This window comes from Lactuca serriola, chromosome 3, assembly GCF_051521515.1.
Source record: "Lactuca serriola cultivar US96UC23 chromosome 3, Lser_US96UC23_V15, whole genome shotgun sequence".
In the NCBI taxonomy this organism is placed as follows: domain Eukaryota; kingdom Viridiplantae; phylum Streptophyta; class Magnoliopsida; order Asterales; family Asteraceae; genus Lactuca; species Lactuca serriola.
This window is the reverse complement of record NC_136410.1, coordinates 82,105,541-82,126,312: the sequence shown is the minus strand read 5'-3', so window position 1 is coordinate 82,126,312 and position 20,772 is coordinate 82,105,541. Positions and strand designations below refer to the sequence as shown.

Below are 20,772 nucleotides of genomic sequence, written 5' to 3'. Positions count from 1 at the left end.
TTCTAACAATATAACCATTTTCACCAAACAAGTTTAAAAAAAGTCCAAAAGAATTACTCCCACCATATACTGTACACTTTTCCGTATCCCCCTATAAACACCACCAAAACATTTTTCTTAAAACGCCACGTGTCACATACCCATTGGTCTACCAGCATTAATGTATACACAAATATGAAGAAAGTAATCAAGATTCATCAAATTGTTAACCACCCAAGAAAACGGTATTTCCATTTTTGGCTCAATCCCTTGAATCCTAACAACTTTTATCACCCCATCTTTGCTTTCTTCTTCAGCAGGATGAAAAAATTATGGAAGAATCGATTTTACTGCATCATATAAAGTGAAATACTTTCCTGCATTCACATAATAAAATATCATTCTTTAGTCAATTTGAAAAAGTAAAAAAGTCAAAATTGAGATTTTAGTGTATACCTTCTGTGACATCCCCAAAATCTCGGCCAGAAAAGACCGATTTTCATTTATGCTTTTAAAATATTTTCAGAGTAAATCCTTTTGATTTGAAAGAGTTGTGGAATTTGTTCCCAAAAACAAAACATGATAAAACAATGTTTACCAAAGCATTTCATAAAAGAAATGTATTTTCATTATAATCAAAACTCGGGGTGTCATGTTCCGATACAGACCAATAAGCATAAACGAATACATTACAAGTCATTCAACAAATATAAACATATACAGACTTGCAATAAAAACAACTGATGGTTCATCCATCTCATGCCCCCGCGCCACTTCCTGTAATACAATTAAAACTGAGTGGGTCAGGCTTGGGAGCCTGGTGAGCATATAAGGTTTTCAACCCACAATAAATAATCATATTTAATTTTCACCAACCAATAATAACCCAATTACCCATTCCCGTTATTCTCACTTTATGTCCCTAAGACAACTAACATAAGGGACCTAGTCTAAGAATATTTCATCGGGGAGACAACACATGCTTCGGGGGTTCCTCAGCAATATAAGTCAAATAAGGCAACCATGAGGGGGATGGAGTACAACGAATGAACACCCAAGTTCATTAACACCTACAGGTGGCGAACCTGCTAATGTTTCCACAAGACTATCTAGAAAAGTATGTGGTCGTCATCTAAACTCCGCTAGATGACTAAATCAAACAACAACGAGGCCTCTCATCTGTTTATTACACACCAACTATCTACCCATGTTCTACCCAACATATTAGTAGATAAAAATTATACAATTTGTATACATAGTTTAAAAACCTGTATAGCATGCTTTAATCAACACATATATCACATAACAGATGAGGCACACACACATAACACATATCTCATAGAGAATAAATCATATCTATGAGTTAGAAGAAAGTGAATACACATTCACACATATAAACAACAATATACTTAATACACTCAAACCATACTTGTATTATTATCGTGTTTATGAAAGGTAGTATACACTCACTTGATCAGAAGATGATCGGACAACACTACGACTTGCAGAAGTAGTAATCCTCAGTAGATCTGAAAGATCTTCACAAAAATCGAACTTCTCGCGGGCAGAGCTTCGGCTCGGGAACCGCACTTCTCGGGATCTTCGGGATCTCGGGACTTGCTTCGGGACTCGGGAACAATACCGGGGCTTCGGGGTATTTCTGGCATGCAAATCGATGCAAAACGGGAGAGAGAAGAGAGAAAATAGCAACCCTAAACGGCTGGCCCTTCAAATCTATTTATAGGGCAAATTTGGCCCTTGCCACGTCGTGGCAACCTTTTTCCACGTCGTGGGCTTGGTCGTCACTGCATGCGTCATCCCAAGTTGCATCTGGGGGCCTTCCGGAGGTGACAGGAGATTTGCCACGTCGTGACACTGCTTGCCACGTCGTGGTCTCTGACAGTTTTGGGGTTTCGCGCCCCGAACTTCAGAAATTCATAACTTTCGCATACGAACTCCGTTTTCGATGTTCTTTATATCGCCGCGAAGGTGAGATTATGCTCTACAACTCTCGTTTAGACTCCATTGGCTAATTTTGACTTTATTTTTAATATATTATAAGTATATTACTTATATATTATCTTTAGTAGGCCGGGACAGGAAAACTCCGTTCGAAATTCATAACTCCTTCATCTGAACTCCGTTTCCGCCCGTCTTTCCGTCGTTGCACTACTATCGATGAGATCTTCAATTCTCATTTAGATCACTAAGGATAGATATCTATCTACCTTAAATTCACTATTTACGTCGCGCTGGGTCGCGCCAGTTCTGTCGCGAAACTTCGACAGGTCCTAACTTCTTCGTTATAACTTGGATTTTGGCGTTCTTTATATGCACGGAAACCTCGCTTCAACTACTACAACATTATCCACGGATATCGGCTTTATCTAACATTTCATTTTGACGCTTAGTTTTTTATTCTTAATTAAATTAAGACACACAATTAAGCACATAACACATAATACTCAAATTATACACTTCTATTATTTCAAAACGGGTTACAAAGGTTAACCTAGACTATTACATTACTAAAAAATGGCAATCCCGGAAACACAGGCGTTACAATTCTCTCCACCTTAGAATGATTCCGTCCCCGGAATCACAAATCAACAAACAAATGCGGATAGCGACTCAACATGTCACTCTCCGTCTCCCAGGTGAGATTCGGCCCATTCGTGTGTTTCCATCGGACAAGTACTAACCCAACCATTTTGCGTCGCAACTTCTTAGTCTTTCGGTCAACAATTGCCTCTGGTTCTTCAATCAACCTTTTGTTCTCATCAATTCTCAATTCAGAAATTAGAATTATATCGGGAACTTCTCCAGTGAACTTCCTCAAATAACACACATGAAAAGTGTTGTGAATTCCATTCAGTTCTTCGGGTAATTCGAGCTTGTAAGCTTGGTTCCCAATCCTCTGAAGAACTTTAAACGGTCCAATAAACCTTGGACTCAACTTTCCCCTTTTACCAAATCTTATAAGTCCCTTCCATGGCGAGACTTTAAGCAAAACCGAATCTCCAACCTCAAAAGTCATCGGTCTTCGCTTTTTGTCAGCATAGCTCTTTTGACGATCCTGAGCCGCTAACATTCTTTCCCTAATTATTTTCAACTTTTCAGCAGTTTGATGAACCATCTCTGGTCCCATAAACTGCTTTTCCCCTGCCTCAAGCCAACAAGACGGCATACGACACTTCTGTCCATACAAAGCTTGATAAGGTGCCATCTTAATGCTCGAATGGAAACTATTATTGTAGGAAAATTCTACTAAAGGTAAGTGTTCATCCCAGTTACCTAGGAATTCCAGGGTACATGCTCTCAGCATATCTTCAAGTGTTTGTATTGTTCTTTCACTCTGACCATCAGTCTGCGGATGGTAAGCTGTGCTTAAACATAACTTGGTACCCATTTCCTCTTGTAGACTTTTCCAAAACCTCGAGGTGAAACGGCTATCACGATCCGATACAATCGTTAACGGAACACCGTGAAGCCTCACAATTTCCTTCACATAAGAATTTGCAAGCTTTTCCATAGACCATATCTCCTTGGCTGCTATGAAACGCGCACTCTTAGTGAATCGATCAACGACCACCCAAATCATGTCATGACGATTCTTTGTTCTGGGCAGTTTAGTGACAAAATCCATAGCAATGTCTTCCCACTTACCCATAGGCACGGGCAATGGTTCTAAACTCCCGTACGGTTTCTGATGTTGTGTCTTTACTCTCGCACAAGTCACACACTCAGCCACATACTTTGCAACATCAAGCTTCATCGTCGGCCACCAGTAGTAGGGTTTCAGGTCCCTATACATTTTAGTGCTACCAGGATGAATTGAGTACATGGTTTTGTGAGCTTCTTCCGTCAGAAGATCCCTAATTCCTCCTGACTTAGGTACCCAAATACGATCTTGGAATACCTTCAGTCCATGACCGTTTGTACCAAACACCAACGTTTTACCCAAACGTTCCTCCTTTCGGTCATTTTTCTCAGAAGCTTCCTCTTGAGCTTTCTTTATACTCTCCACAATTGTCGAGACAACTTCTATTCTCAACGCTCTTGGCCTTTTCCTTCCAAGATCGACTTTCCGACTGAGAGCATCAGCAACAACATTAGCCTTACCGGGGTGGTAAAGTATCTCGCAGTCGTAGTCTTTAAGTAATTCTAGCCAGCGTCGTTGCCTCATATTCAATTCCTTCTGATTAAAGAGATATTGGAGACTGTTATGATCAGTGAAAATTTTGCACTTCGTGCCATAGAGGTAATGCCTCCATATTTTCAGAGCGAAAACTACCGCCGCCAACTCCAAATCATGAGTCGGGTAATTCTTTTCATGCTCTTTCAGCTGTCGAGACGCATATGCTATCACCTTTTCTCTTTGGGTCAAAACACAACCCAATCCAACACCAGACGCATCGCTATAAACAGCGAAGTCTTCAACTCCATCGGGTAGAGAAAGTATCGGTGCCTCGCATAGCTTCTTCTTTAACATCTCGAATGCTTCTTTATCGCAGCTTCAATCTTTGCTGGATGAACCATTATCCCTTCTTGGTTGACCACGTGACCCAAGAATTGGACTTCACGAATCCAAAAATCACATTTGGAGAACTTCGCATACAGCTTCTCCTTCTTCAAAACTTCTAACACTTCTCGCAAGTGTCTGCCATGTTCCTCCTAGCTTTTCGAGTAAATCAGAATGTCGTCAGAATGCCTTCCGGAGGTGACAGGAGATTTGCCACGTCGTGGTCTCTGACAGTTTTGGGGTTTCGCACTCCGAACTTCAGAAATTCATAACTTTCGCATACGAACTCCGTTTTCGACGTTCTTTATATCGCCGCGAAGGTGAGATTATGCTCTACAACTCTCGTTTAGACTCCATTGGCTAATTTTGACTTTATTTTTAATATATTATAAGTATATTACTTATATGTTATCTTTAGTAGGCCGGGACAGGAAAACTCCGTTCGAAATTCATAATTCCTTCATCTGAACTCCGTTCCCGCCCGTCTTTCCGTCGTTGCACTACTATCGATGAGATCTTCAATTCTCATTTAGATCACTAAGGATAGATATCTATCTACCTTAAATTCACTATTTATGTCGCGCTGGGTCGCGCCGGTTCTGTCGCGAAACTTCGACAGGTCATAACTTCTTCGTTATAACTCGGATTTTGGCGTTCTTTATATGCACGAAAACCTCGCTTCAACTACTACAACATTATCCATAGATATCGGCTTTATCTAACATTTCATTTTGACGCTTAGTTTTTTATTCTTAATTAAATTAAGACACACAATTAAGCACATAACACATAATACTCAAATTATACACTTCTATTATTTCAAAACGGGTTACAAAGGTTAACCTAGACTATTACATTACTAAAAAATGGCAAGCCCGGAAACACAGGCGTTACACCTTCTTTGTTAATCTCAACAGGTCGATTTATATAAAAGATTTGATCCCATGTTTCAAAAGGTGGAACTGTTTCTAAATTCTCAAAACAGGTAACTGTTCCAAAACTTCCTATGCATGAAAACACCATCATGTATTTATGTCCCTTGATAAAATGTAAGTGCACTAAATGTATACAAATGCTTACATATACAATTTTTTCAAACATACCTGCGATTATGCCGAGCAGAATAATTGATGAAGTTATCATTTATCATATCTGTTGTAAATTGTAGCTCCTTTTCATCTGATATGTTCTTCAACCCAGCTATGAATCTGATAAAGGTATAACAGATGAATCTGATACATGGACATCCAACATTCTTTTTTGACTACCAGACAATGTTCCAAAAAGATCAAAAGGGACTCCCCATTCTTTTCTGACTTTATTACCCTCATCACTCAGCAAGGTAAATGGGAGTCTGTATTTCTTTGCAAATGCCTACGATAATAATAACAAACTTATGTTACTTCATTACACATTAAAACAAGAATAACAATGGATATACATGTGTATGGGTGTACTAATTGATATGTGTACACATCTACCAAGCTTAAAATTGCAACATTAGAGATTGATTCTTATTATTATTACCTTGTGTGATTCTGCATCATCACCACTAATCCCGATAACCTGGGCTCCTGCTTTCTTGAATTTTTCATAAGAGTCTCTGAATGCACATGCCTAAAGATTGCATAACAAATCTTGTTTATCTACTCATATACTTTCTAGACGAGAATCAACAATAATTTTTCCAAAGATGTTTAAACATCCAACATTAGCAGATGTAAGCTTCAAAAAGATCATTTCTTTAAGGATAAAGACACGAGAAAATGTGATTCGAACCTGTTTAGTGCAACTAGGGGTTTCATCAACAGGGTAGAAATAGGCCACAAGAGGCTTGCCTTTGAATTTTGAAAGGCTCACAGTTTTACAATCTTGATCTTTAAGTGTGAACGATGGGGGAATAGACCCTTTGTTTACCTATAATTGCAAACACGGAGACACAGAGGTGTGAGAAATTGAAGTAGACATATGATCGAGAAATCAATGAAATGTACCTTAGCAGAAACAATGGGAGAGGATCTCTATCCCACAGTGTAGAAGGTGTGCGACCAAACCACCAGCATCGATTAATCCTAATTTTGAAAACAACAAACCATTAAATTAGAAAATTCCAACCCTAATACCCCCTAAAATTGATTTCTTAGATAGAACCTACAATTATTTATAGTGAGAAGGAGATGAAAAGCAAGAACGATAGGATAGAATACGACGTGAGGAAGAAGAGGGTCATAGGGTCGTAAGAGTCAAGAATCATTGCCAATCGAACGATCGGTGGAGTAAAAGGGGATGGAAGACTGGAAATTAGCTTTGGGGGAAATGCCAGAGGAAAACCTACCGTGAAGTCTTCTACCTCAGCGTAAGGTCACAGCTTGGCAGCCAAGCTTCACCACGATATCGTTGGTCGATTTGTAACGAGGAAGGCCTGACGTTGCTGGAGGAGAAGTGACCAAAGGCGAAGCAAGGTGAATCGTCCATTGTTTCAGAGCTAAGAGAGATGCGAGAGTGTTTTCGTTCTTGAAAAAAGCCCTAGCTAAAATGGTCACAACAATTTTGTGGAATTTAGCATTTGGTGATGTTTTGGGATTTTGTTGTGTAAGAAAATAGGAGTGGTTATGATATTAGGGTTTTTTGGGTATTGATCAGTGAGGAGAGGGAAGAACGATGGAAATAATGCAGAGGATGAACGAGATGTTTGATGATACTGAAGATGAAGATAAGGGACCTAGGGCTTTTTCTTGCTAAGTAGAAGAGGCGGGGGATTAATTTTTGGGATTCAATAGGCGGGGGTAATTTTCGTCCATTTCATTTCCCGCCTAAAACGCGTGTTTCACTTAAAAATTATAAAGTGACACATTTACACGACACACATTTTATGAAAGGCGCCCTCCGCATTTTTTTTCTTTCCTGACACTAATTTTAGGGCGCGCACAAATGCGTGCCCTCTATCCTTCAAATTTTGCAAAACTGACATTATCTTTTAGGGCACTTACAAATGCGCGTCATCTATCAGTGAGTGTCATTGTTTGCGCGTCATTAAAGGGCTATTTTCTTGTAGTGTAATTTCAATATTTTATACAAATTGTTCCAAAATTGTATCTTTAAAATGATAATGGTTTACATCCAACAATATATTAAAACTAAAAAATTAAGTATAATATGTTAAAAGTTAAAAAAAAACATAACTTTATAAGTAGAAGTAAATATATTATTTTAATATTAAAATTTATTTAATTTAATATTGAAATTTATATTTAAGTTGAAACTGTAATGTTATATTCAAATTAATAATTTAAAATGATAATGGTTTACATCGAACAATACATTTTAGGTTTGATATTTATTTAACCTTATTAACTAACTTATAATTATTATTAGAAAGAAATTGAAAAGTCATGATATATATATATATATATATATATATATATATATATATATATTTACGTTTCGTTAGGCTGACGGAGTGGACTCGACATGTGTAACATCCCAAAAGTAATGACATAAAATTTTCGTTTTTAGATTAGTAAATCATTAATACATAACATTTCTATAAAACCAAGGTAATCAAGATTTATCAAAACATCATTAAATCAGAGTAAATCACAAAATGCGGAAACATGTGGTGTGTGCTCTACAATCATCCCGAGCTCTTCCATTTAAAATCTGAAGCACTTGAAACATAAACTGAAAACTGTAAGCAAAAAGCTTAGTGAGTTCCCTAAGGTACCACATACCACACATACATAAATCAAATACTGGGCCCCCGCCCAGTCTCGAGTCTCACTCGATCTTGGGCCCCGCCCGACATCGAGCCCCGCTCCGATTACAGATCTGTCAATCACCAGTCCCCGCCCAATACACACATAATCATATGAACATATAACCTTAATATAACATGCAATAATCACAAAGACTATAGCATCCCATACAGTCATCGAGCCTCGCCCGGTAAGCATAAAAACACATACTGATAACTAGCATACGATTTCCTCATCAAGCCCCGCCTGGCATCGGGACTTGCCCGATAAGTATACCATCATATAACAAGTTAAAGAGTGGAACAAACATCTAGCATCCTAACATATAAACCATGGGTTGGCATTGGTGCCTTCGACCTGCTAAACCTATTGAGGAGACTCACCTCGCACTACAAAATCATACAAACGATCCCTGGCTGCTGGCTGACAGATTCCACTAACTGTCAATATCAAAACAACACCCAATTAATAATCGAGTTCTAATCCATAACCATAGATCCATACTCGGGGTAAAAAGACCATTTTACCCCTAACTTAGCTTGGTCCAAGGCTAAGGCCCAAACTCATAACCTGAAAAGACCCAGAAGACAAATAATCAACCAAGGCCTAAATATGGCCCAATTTTACAAATTGGGCCCAAACCCCTTACATGGGCCTTACCTTAAACCCTAACCAATTTCCTAGTCCATAATACTTGTACTCAGATAGCCCATTAAGAACTCAAACACCCAAGCCTAAAAAGAAGCCCAACTACGAAGCCTAAAAGCAAAAATCCACCTGACTGAGTACATGGGGCGTACTCAGTTGTACGCTAAGTGTGCTTTCTATTTGGCTTGTATGCTGCTTGTACGTCCAGCGTAATCTTCCATTAAGCCAAAATAGACATTAAGCTTTTAATGCTTAAGTCCAGAAGTCCGACCCACAGGTTTGAGTCCACACAAGTGTCTAGAACCATAAAGTCACTGACTTGGTGACTTTGCATGCCCCAAAAGAACCCAAATTAAAAATAAAGCATTATAGTTTCACCAAATGGACATCATCTCATGCATGGGGATTCCAAACCCTAAAGGAGACAACTTTATGAATCAAGAACCTTAGAAACACCAAAAGTGGCAACTCATAGCTCCCAGAGTGGTACCAAGCCACTAGATCTCGTTTTAGGGGCCAAAAAGGGACAAAAACTCATACAAAATAGATCTAAGCCAAAAATGAACAAGATCAAAGCTTTTTACCTCAAACAAGCTGGAAATGAATCACATAATCAAGATCCACAAACTCTTCCTTGATCCACAACCTTGCACCAAACTCCATTTTCTTGAATGTGAGACAAAACACACCAAGATGCACACCATGAGCTCATAAACACAACCATGGAAGCTAAGGGACAATTTCTAGGGTTTGGGGGACTTGGAGGCTGGAAAAGATGCCATCCTTAAAGACTTAATGAGTTTATATAGGGTACACATCCAAAAATTAGGGTTTTTCCTTTCCCCTCGTATGCCCTGCGTACTCCTTGTATGCCCAACGTACAAGGTCTCGCAACCCCGATCTAACCCTCGCAGTACGCTAAGCGTACACAACATTACGCCTAACGTAATACCCTTCGTTTCAGTACCCCCCACGTACACCCTAAGTATGCCCCGCGTACCAGGGTTTCCTCTCAACCCTAACATATTCCGAATGCCATAACTTCTTCGTTATAAATCCGATTATGATGATCCATATATCCTTGAAAAGGTAATGAGAAACTCTACACTTTAATCAACCCATACCCACCTTACAATATTATGAACGAACATCTGATTTCCATAAAAAACATAAGCTGAAAAATTGCCAAAATACCATTTGACTCCAAAACAAAAACCGAATACTTGGATCTTCCAAATTACTTCATCCACCTCCAAATGAGCCAAATCTCAATTCTTCAAAGGTCCTAATCCTGCTAATACCCAATCCCTTATCACCAACTCGAAATGGGAAACGTTTCGAAACAAGGCGTTACAACTCTCCCCTACTTAAATTATATTTCGTCCTCGAAATCATTTCTTTCAATCCTTGACACGCCAAACAACCTAAGCAATATGGCCACAACCACGAGCATACCACAGCCTTCCCAAGGCAACTGAAACCAACCCTCGTAGGGCTCTCCAACCCGAAGATGAACGAATCTTTTCTCCATCCAAAAAAAAATCCTTGCAAAATAACCACATCCACTCAATCTGAAATTTGAAGTCTCAAGGTGGTCTGACTCCCCGACAGACCGCCCATACTAATCAATTGCCGAATCCATCCCACTTAACTCCCAGTTGACTACTCAATTTATGATGCTTAAGGTTCCCACTAGAAAACAGAATCACAGACCAAATATTGTTGCAGAACACTCATACTTGACAGAAGGGTCAGATAATCCTTCGAGTAGAAAACTCATCCCTGCAACGGTTAGACTCAGACGAGAGTTGCACAACAGGGTCAAATCTTTTCCTCTGAGATTATTTAACCCAAACTACGAGTAACCTAACATATTCTCCAAATGAGTGACTCCCCATATGGGTTCCAAATCAATAATACTGCCTTGACTTATCTGGATGCCCTTCACCAATAGAACCAATCCAAGTCACAATCACAAGGTCTTGATCTATCATCAAAACTGAATCCATTCATTATCCTTGAACCCTTTGATTGATGCCCTCGACATATAGATACCCCACTTCTTATCCCACTGAAATGGAAATCTTGCATAAAACACTCGCGATTCCCAACTCGAGATCTCAACCAAAACCAACCTGATACTTAATTTATAACCCGAGATCCACAAATCTGCACTTGCACTTCACCCAAAACCTTCTAATTCAGGACAACCCATCACTAGACCGAGATATAAAGGTTCCTAAACCATCATTGAGATTACCAGCCTCGCACCTGGTCCAACCAGCAGGTTCCTAAGAGTCCAAATAACAAGGATACCCAGCCCATAAATCTTTCTGCGTCACACACTGACCACCCACTCGATCCTGCAACTCAAGATCCAAATCCTTGACCCAACGGTCTCTACCAGGTCCTACCTATATTGCCATCACTACACGGGCCTCACCCATGGGTCCCACCCAACCACACCACAGGGTAGCCTTGCCCACGGGTCCCACCCATCTAAATCTACATAAGCCCGACTCCGCCTCGACTAACGACTATAAGGGATGCTAATCAATTATATGTGACATTTATGGATGATTATAGCTGATGTGTGTTGACCCTTCAGATCTATCGTAAGTGATGCTAATCGATTATATGTGACATTTATGGATGATTATATCAGATATGGGTATATCTACTTTATCAAATATAATTCATAAACCTTTGAAAAGTTCAAAGATTTTAAACACGAGGTCAAGAATCAATTGGGCAGGAAGATAAATATGCTCTAATCTGACAGATGTGGAGAGTATCTTAGTATCGAGTTCCATGACTATCTCAAGCAATGTGGAATAGTTTCACATTTGACTCCTCTTAAGACACCATAACTTAATAGTGTAGATGAAAGGCGTAATCGGACCTTGTTAGACATGGTGCATTCCATGATGAGTCGATTTTCTCTTCTTATTTCTTTTTATGGGTATGACTTAGAAACAACCCTACCAAGAAGGTTGCCAAAACACCTCACGAGATATGGACAATGAAAGTTCCCTCACTAGCCCACATCAAGGTTTGGGGTTGTGAAGCTTTCGTTGGACGATAGACTCATGACAAGCTAGAACCAAGAAGTGATAGGTGTATTTTCATTGGTTACCCACAAAAGTCTTTTGGATACTTGTTCTACAGACCTGGTGAAAACGTAGTCTTTGTAGCTCGAAGGGGAGTCTTTCACGAGAAAGAACTCATATTCAAAGATGATAGTGGGAGTGAAATTGAACTTGAAGAAATTCAGGAGTCAACCAATGAAGGAACCTTAGAAGACACTAGCCATCAACCAGAGGATGAAGTTCCTGTTGATCCCATTGATAATTCATTACCTCTTCGTCGATCCAGTAGAGTTAGCATGCCACCTGAGTTCTATTATTTCCATATAACATTAGATGGTGATACGTTTATTAGTGATAGTAGACTGGTAAATTTGGATGAGCCAACTAACTATAAGGAAGCGATGGTGAGCCATGAGGCTGCCAAATGGAAAGAAGCAATGGATATTGAGATCAAGTCCATGTATGATAACCAAGTCAGAATTTGTTTGATAATGTACCAGGTTGAAAGACAGTTGGGTGCAATTGGGTCTTCAAGAAGAAGATCGACATGGATGGAAAGGTACACACTTTCAAGACACGACTGGTCGTGAAGGGCATTACTCAAACCCAATGGATTAACTATGACGAGACATTCTCACCAGTGGCCAAGATAAATTCTATCATGATAATGTTTGCCATAGCTGCTTTTCACGATTATGAAATATAGAAGATATATGTCAAAACTGCTTTCCTAAATGGGAAGTTGGCTGAGGATTTTTACATGAGTCAGCGAGAGTGTTTTGTACATGTAAAGTTTTCTAATAGAGTGTGTAAGATTAAGAAATCTATTTATCGATTAAACACAAACATCTCATAGTTGGAATCTTTTCTTCCATGAGAAAGGCAAAGAATTTGGTTTCTCTACGAGTAATGATGAGTGATGTGTGTACGTCAAGGCTAGTGGGAGTATAGTGACTTTCCTAGTACTGTATGTTGATGACATAATCCTTATGTGAAATGACATTCCGACCTTGCAAGAAGTAAAATCTTGGCTTGGAAAATGTTTTGCAATGAAGGATCTAGGGGAAGCGGCCTATATTCTTCGGATAAGGATTCTGGGGGATATAAAGAAAACACTTATTGGTCTTACTCAAAGTACATAATGTGATAAAGTACTAAAATGGTTTAGTATGGAAAATTCCAAGAAAGGGAACTACCATTCATAGTATTATTAAGTTAAGTAAGACTCAAAGCCCTAGTACAGATGAAGGGATAGCTGACATGAGTCGAGTCCCACACGCTTCGGCTATAGATTCGATCATGTATGCTATGATTTGTACTTGCCATGATGTGCCTTATGCTTTGAGCATGGTCAATCGCTTTCAAGGAAATCCTGGCAGAGCTCATTGGATTGTAGTGAAGAACATTCTTAAGTATTTATGAAGGACAAAGGAAATGTTTCTATTCCATGGTGGTAGTGATACGTTGAGAGTGAGTGGATATAGTTACGCCAACTTTCAGATAGATCAGGACAACTTCTGTTCTCTTGTCGGGCTGGGTGTTTTTGTTAAATAGTGGAGCTGTTACTTGAAAGACTTCCAAACAAGAAATGATGGCTAATTCTACTTGTGATTCAGAGTACATCGTAGCGAGTGAGGAATTAAAGGAAGCGGCTCGGTTGAAGAACTTTATCGGTGATATGGGAGAAGTCCCGGCCATTCAAGAGCCAGTGGAACTTTTCTATGATAATGAGGGCGCGGTTGCTTTGACCAAAGAACCCTAGGAACATGGTAGATCTAAGCATATCGACAGAAAAGTACCATTACATCAGACATAGGGTTGAAGAACGTCATCTCCTGGTGAAGAGAGTATATTCAGAAGACAATCCTGCATATCCTTTCCTAAAGGCTCTGAGTAGCGTTAAGCATTACCAACATGCTAGGAGCATAGGTTTGAGAGATGATAGTAGTGTAACACCCTATTTTGAGTCGTTTCATAATTCGGGGCCATGACCCAAAGATCAATTATCATAAGGCTTCAGACTTTGGGGAAAGAGAGGTTTAGATCCATTTACATGAGGGTAATGTAGATTATATGATCCAAGAGTTCAGTTTGTGCTTTGGAGCCTAAGGGTATAATGGTAAAAGTGATGGTTAGGGCCTTTCATGAATTAAGGATTTTAGTTCAAGGTGTTTTAAGTCAAAGGTATATAGTTTGATCCAGTGCCCCCAACATGAGAAATTCCTAGATCCGTGACTTGACCTACAATGGGCGAACGAAAACCCATTTATATAAATATTGATATAGATAATTTTTGCATAAATTTCATATATCGATTTGTAAAGTATTACAATATACATTCTCAAATAAATGGGTTCCAGGTTATATCATCGGTAAGGGCTAACTCTTTCAAGAAGAAATTGTGTGTGAGGAGGAGAGGTCGACCAAGAAGAAAGTTGTTTGTAAAAAGCATATAAACGAGGTTCTTGGCTGATCTCTACTTTTTTAGAATCAACCACTAGAACAATGTAGTTAGAAAAAAAAACATATAATAAAGACTATTACAGTTGATGGTGTGAGGAGGAGAGGTCGGCCAAGAAGAAAGTGGAAAAATAGTGTGCGATTAGATTTGAAAGAGTTAATCCTTCCCGATAACATGACCTATGATAGGAAACTTTGGAGGTTTAGAATCATGGTATATGAGTAGTATCATTAGTGTAGTCTAGTGCCTAGCTTCATTTACATTGTTTGTGCTTACCAGTCAATTTTTCCCTTCTCATTCTTCTTGTCTATTTTACTTACATCATGTGCAATTAATACCTATTTTCAACTTACTTCATATATCTGCTTATACTACTAGCGTATTTTATTCATGTTTTACTTCGTCACCCTTACCCTTTTTCATCTGCAGATCTTCTTTTTTCTCTTTGTTGGTTTCTTCTTTAAGACATATACCACTTTATAATTATTATGATCATACGTTTTCTATGTAGGGATAATTTCAATGTAAGCGTGATTTCAAAAAGCTTTACTTTCATTTAGTTACTTGTATTTGCATTTTTTTTTTACCGAATGTTTCATATAGAAACAATCTTTCATCCTTACGGTGTAGATTGTCGACCTTCCTACCTCCTCTTATCCCATGCGTATGAGAATGAGGTATGGTTGTTATTCTTATTGTTATATTATAAATAAGATGAATATTAAACAAATTATTTAAACTTTAAGAATAAAACTGTGATAAAATTTATCTTACTAATGGCATTTTTGAAATATCTTTTGAAAAATATTGTAAAATAACGTTTTGGATTTTAGGGTGACAAATAAAACATACAAATGGGCCAACGATTAATTGGGCCTTTAGAACTATTTCTTAATTCTTAGTTTCTTTCACCGCTTTAAGCCTTAAAATCGGAACCACAAACGACGTCGTCACTTTCATCCTATAAAAAAAAGCATCTCAACCTTTTGTTCTCGATAGAAACCAGCGCGAGGCTATTTCCGCACAATCTACAGAACCGAAGTTTGGGAGCTCATCGTGATCCACCGATCAGAGAACAATAATTAAAACCGGACAATGGTACATAAATCATGTTGTTATAGAAAGATCTTGTTATTTCATATATGTTTTTTTAAGTATTGGGATCTTGTTCACCTGTAGATCGCCCTTTTGAGTCAATTAGGGTTTTGCAATTAGCATCATGTGTCTGATTCGTGAATGAGGGCTAGGGATTCTTTTTAGTGTAATTAGAGAAAGACAAAGAGGATTGGGAAACTTTAGGGTAATTTTGGCTAATTTCCATGCTTACGAGAAGATCTTGATGTTGGTATTAACATAGTTAACCTAAAAGAAAGCTGCGGTGGCCTAAATCTAGGAGTGTAAGACGCAACCCACAATCTATAGAAGCATTAAGATTATGTAATTTGATTCATACCCTATGCCAATTGCACAAAAGAAGATGCGTTTAGGATTCGGAACTCCATAATCCAGATTTTAATGTAGTTCTTCTCTTATTTTCTATTTCTAACTGATTAGGTTTTCTAGGTCATGCAACAGCCTACATTCATGAATCATAAATAATAAGTTCTTTCAAATCCAAATGTAGATTCACTTTATCATCATAAAAGACTAGATAATTCATACAATTTTTGATTAATGACACCATTTATATGTTTTGCAGTCGACACTTGCAGCGGCTAGGGCAGACAACTTCTACTACCCTCCAGAATGGGAACCAAAGAAGGTATGCTGTTTGAATATATATATATATATATATATATATATATATATATATATATATATATATATATATATATATATATATATATATATATGTCTATTAAACATTAAAGTTATTAATCAACGATTATGATGTATAACAATAATCATCTATCTTCTTTTTCAGGGTGGATTGAACAAGTTCAATGGACAACATGCCTTGAGAGAAAGAGCAAGAAAATTAGACCAAGGAATCTTAATCATAAGATTTGAAATGCCTTACCATATCTGGTGTGGTGGTTGCAATTCCATGATTGCAAAGGGTGTAAGATTCAATGCAGAAAAAAAACAAGTGGGAAATTATTACTCTACAAAGGTAAGCTATAAATTTCCAAAACTTTACAATTAATATCACCAAATTCACCCTTTACACCAAGGAATCTTAATCATTATGATTCTTGAATTTATTTCAGATATGGAGCTTCACCATGAAAGCTCCATGCTGCAAACATGTAATTGTGATTCAAACAGATCCAAAGAATTGTGAGTATTTGGTTATCAGTGGGGCCCAAAAGAAGGTTGAAGAGTTTGAACCTGAAGATGCAGAAACTATGGTACTTCAAGTTGAGGAAGGTTAGTAATTAGTATCAATAATTCAATATTATCATTCAAGATTTGTTATGTAACATGTTTGACCAAGAGTTGACCATCAAAATGTTTATATTTGTTTAGAGAAAAACAAGCTAGTTGATCCTTTTTATCGCCTTGAACACCAAGAGGAGGATTTAAAGAAGAAAAAAGAAGCTGAACCTTTGCTTGTGAGACTTCAAAAAGTGTCTGATTCCAGACATTTGGATGATTATTCATTAAACAAATCTTTACGTGCCAAACTTAGGGTATGTAAATTTAATAACCTTTATCATTTTATTACTTTATTTGGTTTTTAATTCTTGTAAAACTTATAATGATTTCTTTTAAAAAACAGAGTCAAAAGAAAAGAGTAGCAGAAGAAGAAACATCTGCAAGAAAAATGGGACTTGGGATAAGACTACTTCCACCATCTGAACAAGACATTGTTGCTGCTAAACGTGTCAAGTTTTCTTCAAATTTCAACAAGAATAGGGATGAAAAACGCGCATTGATCAAGTCAAGTTCCATCTTTTCAGGGGTATATTCGTCCAATTCAAAAAGATCAGAGCTTGAGATGAAAAGAAGAAGGATAAATGCACCAAAAGCGTCTGAGTTGTTGTCTGGAGGGTTTAAGTCATCGTCATTGACACGGGGTGTTGGATCTTCTTCTTCGGTTTTTAAGAACAGGGCTTAAAATTTGTTGTTAGATTTGAATTTGATATGTGTGTGATTTACTATATTTTTTCATGATAATGATGTTCTTTTGTGTAAATCTTGAAAGAGTAAAATGGATTGTGTTCATGAAATAACAAAGTTGTATGTAAATTGGAATGTATGTCGATCTTTTATTCTTTGTAGAGTTAGATAGGTTTTTTGATGCCATAAACATTTTTTGTTTAAAAATTTAAATGCTACAACTTAGGGTAACATGATTAAGAATTGACTACTTTGACTATTTAGGAATGACATAAGTGTCACACTTGGAATTCTCGAAGATCACTATGAGACAAATGTCCAACTAAAGTACCATATGCCTAAAAAACATGATTTCATGACAATGAGTCTTTCCCCTCATGTTTACTCTTTTTGTCCCCTATTGTAAAAGGTTACTTGTATGAATCATATAAAGGTTATTTGTTCATATTATTTTGATCTATATTATTTTGGATCATTTGATTTGTTAGTAACGCTAAGACACATAGTCAATGGTGATTCACCATTTTATCCATTTATAAATTACACAACATAAAGAGTAAACTACCGATATGGTCCTTTATGTTAGGTTTTTGCATTTTTTGTGATTTTTTTAACCATTTCAAACCCGGGGTTTTAGTTTGTTACATAAAGTGCCTTTAATAACATATAAGGCGTGTTCGAAATACATCTTTTGGGAGCTTTTGGTTTCTATCTTTAAAAAAAAAACTTGAGAAAAAAAACTTTGTTTGACAGCAGAAACTTGTAGCTGTTGGGTTAAACAAAAGCTTCAAATCCAAAAACGACTTCAACTAACATTTAACAAAAAACTCTTTTAGATTTTAACAAACTGACTAAAATACCCTTTAAAATAAATAAATCATATCCATACTTTTAGTAATTAACTTGTAAAATTAAATATAAATATTTTTTTTCCAATCATGATGTCTTTATTATTGGAAACAATCATATACACGGATTTTATAATTTAGGGTTTAGGTCATTTTTGATTATTTAACTTTAGGTTTTGTGCTTATTTGGTCACTTAACTATTTTTAAGTTTTAAAAGGTCATCAAACTTTTGATTTTGTGCTCATTTAGTTACTTAACTTTTGGTTTGGTCACATTTAGTCACTTAACTTTTAGATTTGTGCTCATTTGATCACCTAGCTTTTAAAATTTTGCTCATTTAGTCACTATAAAAGTTTAGTGACTAAATGAGCACAATTTTAAAAGTTAGGTGACTAAATGTGACCAAACCAAAAGTTAAGTGACTAAATGAGCATAAAGGTAAAAATTTGACGACCTTTTAAAACTTAAAAAGAGTTAAGTGACCAAATGAGTATAAAACCAAAAGTTAAGTGACAAAAATAACCTAAACCTTATAATTTATTAATCTTTATCTAACAAAATAATAAATATTTATTATATAAATTTATACACCAAAATTAATATCATATAATAATACGCCGAAACACATGTAACATGTAAAAAATGTTTGGTTTAAGTTCTTATAAAATTGAAAAATCTTATTTACTTTATTTGTAAAAAATTAGTATTTCCGATATGTTTGGTATACTAACTGATAGCTGAAAAGCTAGCTTTTATATGAAAAGTTGGCTGATAGCTGAAAAATTAGTTGATTAAACATAACGTTTGGTAAAACTAGATGATAAGACAATAAGCTAGCTGAAAGATATAAAATGACATAAAAAAACATTTAGAAAAATAGAGTTTTTATAATTAAGGGTATATATGAAAATTAAAAAAAAAAAAACTCCTAAAAGGTTAGTCTAAGGCCAGAGCGCCATATGTAGCTTATTTATTTTTTATCTCTATATTTTTTTTAATTGTTATGTTTGACAAACATTTATAAGCTAGATTTTTAAAAAATTACTTATGCTGTTTTTGACGCGCCACATCTAACTTATTCTTCGAAACCTTTTTTTTTCAAGTTATCATTTTGACAAACCAAAAGTAGTTTATAAACCAACTTTTTAATATATTACTTAGACTAGCTTTTTAGGAGCTCTTTATTTTTTATTATTTTATTTATTTTTTAATTTCTCAAATGTACCCTTAGGCTAATTTTGGCTAGCTAAAATAAGCCTAATTATCTTATTAAAAAACTAGTTTATAAGCTACTTTTGGCTTGCTAATTGTGGCGTGCCAAATGCAAATTTAATAAGGCTGTGTTTGGTGCTCCACAACTAGCTGATAAACCAACTTAATTTTCGAATTTTTTTTAAGTTGTCATGTTGTTGGCAAACCAAAAAGTAATTTAAAAGCTAGCTTTTCAATAAGCTATTTGGACTAGCTTTTAAGATGTTATATATATATATATATATATATATATATATATATATATATATATATATATATATATATATATATATATATATATATATATGTTGAGGGTTCAAGTCTCGTCGGAGACATAGGTGATTTTATGAGTAGTTTAGGATTATATTGTATTTGCCGTTCAAAAAAAAAAACCTAGCTTATAAGCTATTTTTTAAACAAAAGTTATCTTTTATCAACTAGCTTATAAGCTAGTAACTAGTTTTTCAGCTATTAATTAGCTTCTCACATAACAACTAGCTTTTCAGTTAATACGTTAAACATAACCTAATATGTATAAAAAAGTTGTTACCAATTGAGTATCTTAACCAGTGTACTTGGTATATGTATCTTAACCAGTGTACTTGGTATTAAAATTTAGATGATTTTTAACTTTTGATAATTATAGTTTACAAACTTTAATTTATCATATCCTTATATTCCAATTTTAGTTTATATCCATGCCATTTTATGTAATTTTATATATTTTAAAAACTTCCAGTTACTTGTAGTAAACAGTCATTTTTGCTCACTCCGTCAGCTTTTGGCCATTAACTACCATTTGATTAAAATAATACGAGCACATTTCGTCATTTCACTACCACATGGACTATTTTGAAGTTTTGTCTTATACAAATGCCCCAACCCTATCTCTCTTCGCCCATTTTTTTGCAATAATTTTCAATTCCTATAGGACCAAAGAAAACCCACAAAAGTAAACAATCAAGCATTCAACCACAATCTAAAATCAAGAATCATAAAACAAATAAAAGATATGTATGTGTTTGTCGGTCAGTGTCGTCTCTCACAATTGAAAGAGCAAAGATTCTATCCAAGCACCCTAAATTTTGTACATTGAGGCTCAAATACTCGAGATCAAGAACAATTTCAAACAAACCCAACAACAATAATCGTGAT

General features: G+C 36.3%; 2 protein-coding genes across 2 annotated transcripts; one reads left to right on the top strand and one right to left on the bottom strand.

Moving 5' to 3' along the window:
- Window positions 1–5,701: 5,701 nt before the first annotated feature.
- On the bottom strand, window positions 5,702–6,976 carry LOC145095446 (peroxiredoxin Q, chloroplastic-like). Its single transcript, XM_079033325.1, has 5 exons — window positions 6,852–6,976; window positions 6,468–6,573; window positions 6,281–6,418; window positions 6,029–6,118; window positions 5,702–5,875 (listed from the first exon to the last, which is right to left on the bottom strand). The coding sequence occupies exons 1-5, from the start codon at window positions 6,974–6,976 to the stop codon at window positions 5,702–5,704; spliced, it is 633 nt and encodes a 210-aa protein (XP_078889451.1).
- An 8,436-nt stretch (window positions 6,977–15,412) lies between these two features.
- On the top strand, window positions 15,413–17,684 carry LOC145092757 (coiled-coil protein (DUF572)). The gene is made up of 6 exons (XM_079030739.1): window positions 15,413–15,552; window positions 16,154–16,216; window positions 16,379–16,567; window positions 16,665–16,824; window positions 16,924–17,087; window positions 17,177–17,684. Exons 1-6 carry the CDS (start codon window positions 15,550–15,552, stop codon window positions 17,513–17,515), a joined length of 918 nt encoding a protein of 305 aa, XP_078886865.1. The 5' UTR covers window positions 15,413–15,549; the 3' UTR covers window positions 17,516–17,684.
- Window positions 17,685–20,772: the final 3,088 nt, after the last annotated feature.